This window comes from Eimeria mitis, genomic scaffold (assembly GCF_000499745.2).
Source record: "Eimeria mitis Houghton genomic scaffold, Emh_scaff163, whole genome shotgun sequence".
NCBI classification, from domain to species: domain Eukaryota; phylum Apicomplexa; class Conoidasida; order Eucoccidiorida; family Eimeriidae; genus Eimeria; species Eimeria mitis.
Window position 1 is genome coordinate 1,178 of NW_013569944.1, and position 358 is coordinate 1,535.

General features: G+C 51.4%; 1 protein-coding gene across 1 annotated transcript in view; it reads left to right on the forward strand.

Moving 5' to 3' along the window:
* Positions 1-55: 55 nt before the first annotated feature.
* EMH_0001260 (uncharacterized protein) overlaps positions 56-358 on the forward strand; it is a gene marked incomplete at both ends in the record, with an annotated part of 1,875 nt that continues 1,572 nt past the window's right edge. Inside the window, 2 exons of the mRNA XM_013495546.1 lie at positions 56-130; positions 202-356. Of these exons, the coding sequence (XP_013351000.1) occupies positions 56-130; positions 202-356 (230 nt within the window). The remainder of the gene's footprint in view (positions 131-201; positions 357-358) is intronic.

Sequence of the window (358 nt, forward strand, 5' to 3'; positions counted from 1 at the left end):
GCAGCATCAACTGTCTCCTGCTGGGGGCCCCAGGGGGCCCCCAAAGGGGCCCCTTATGGGGCCCCCCAGTGGTTCTCCTGCATGCAGCGGAGTGCCTGCAGCAGCGGAGGAAACCCATAGTAAACTCTCGGTAACCTCTTTGAAAAAAAAAAAAATATTTTTGTGTAGCAGCGATTGTAATTTATATTTTTTTTTTGTCAGCAGCAGCAGCAACAGCAACACGAGCAGCAGCAAGAGCAACACGAGCAGCAGCAGCAGGAACAGCAGCAGGAGCAGGAGCATCTGGCGGAGGTGATGAAGGCAGCAATGGCGTTGATAGAGCAGTGTAAAGAGATAGCCAGGAGAAAACAAAAACTAA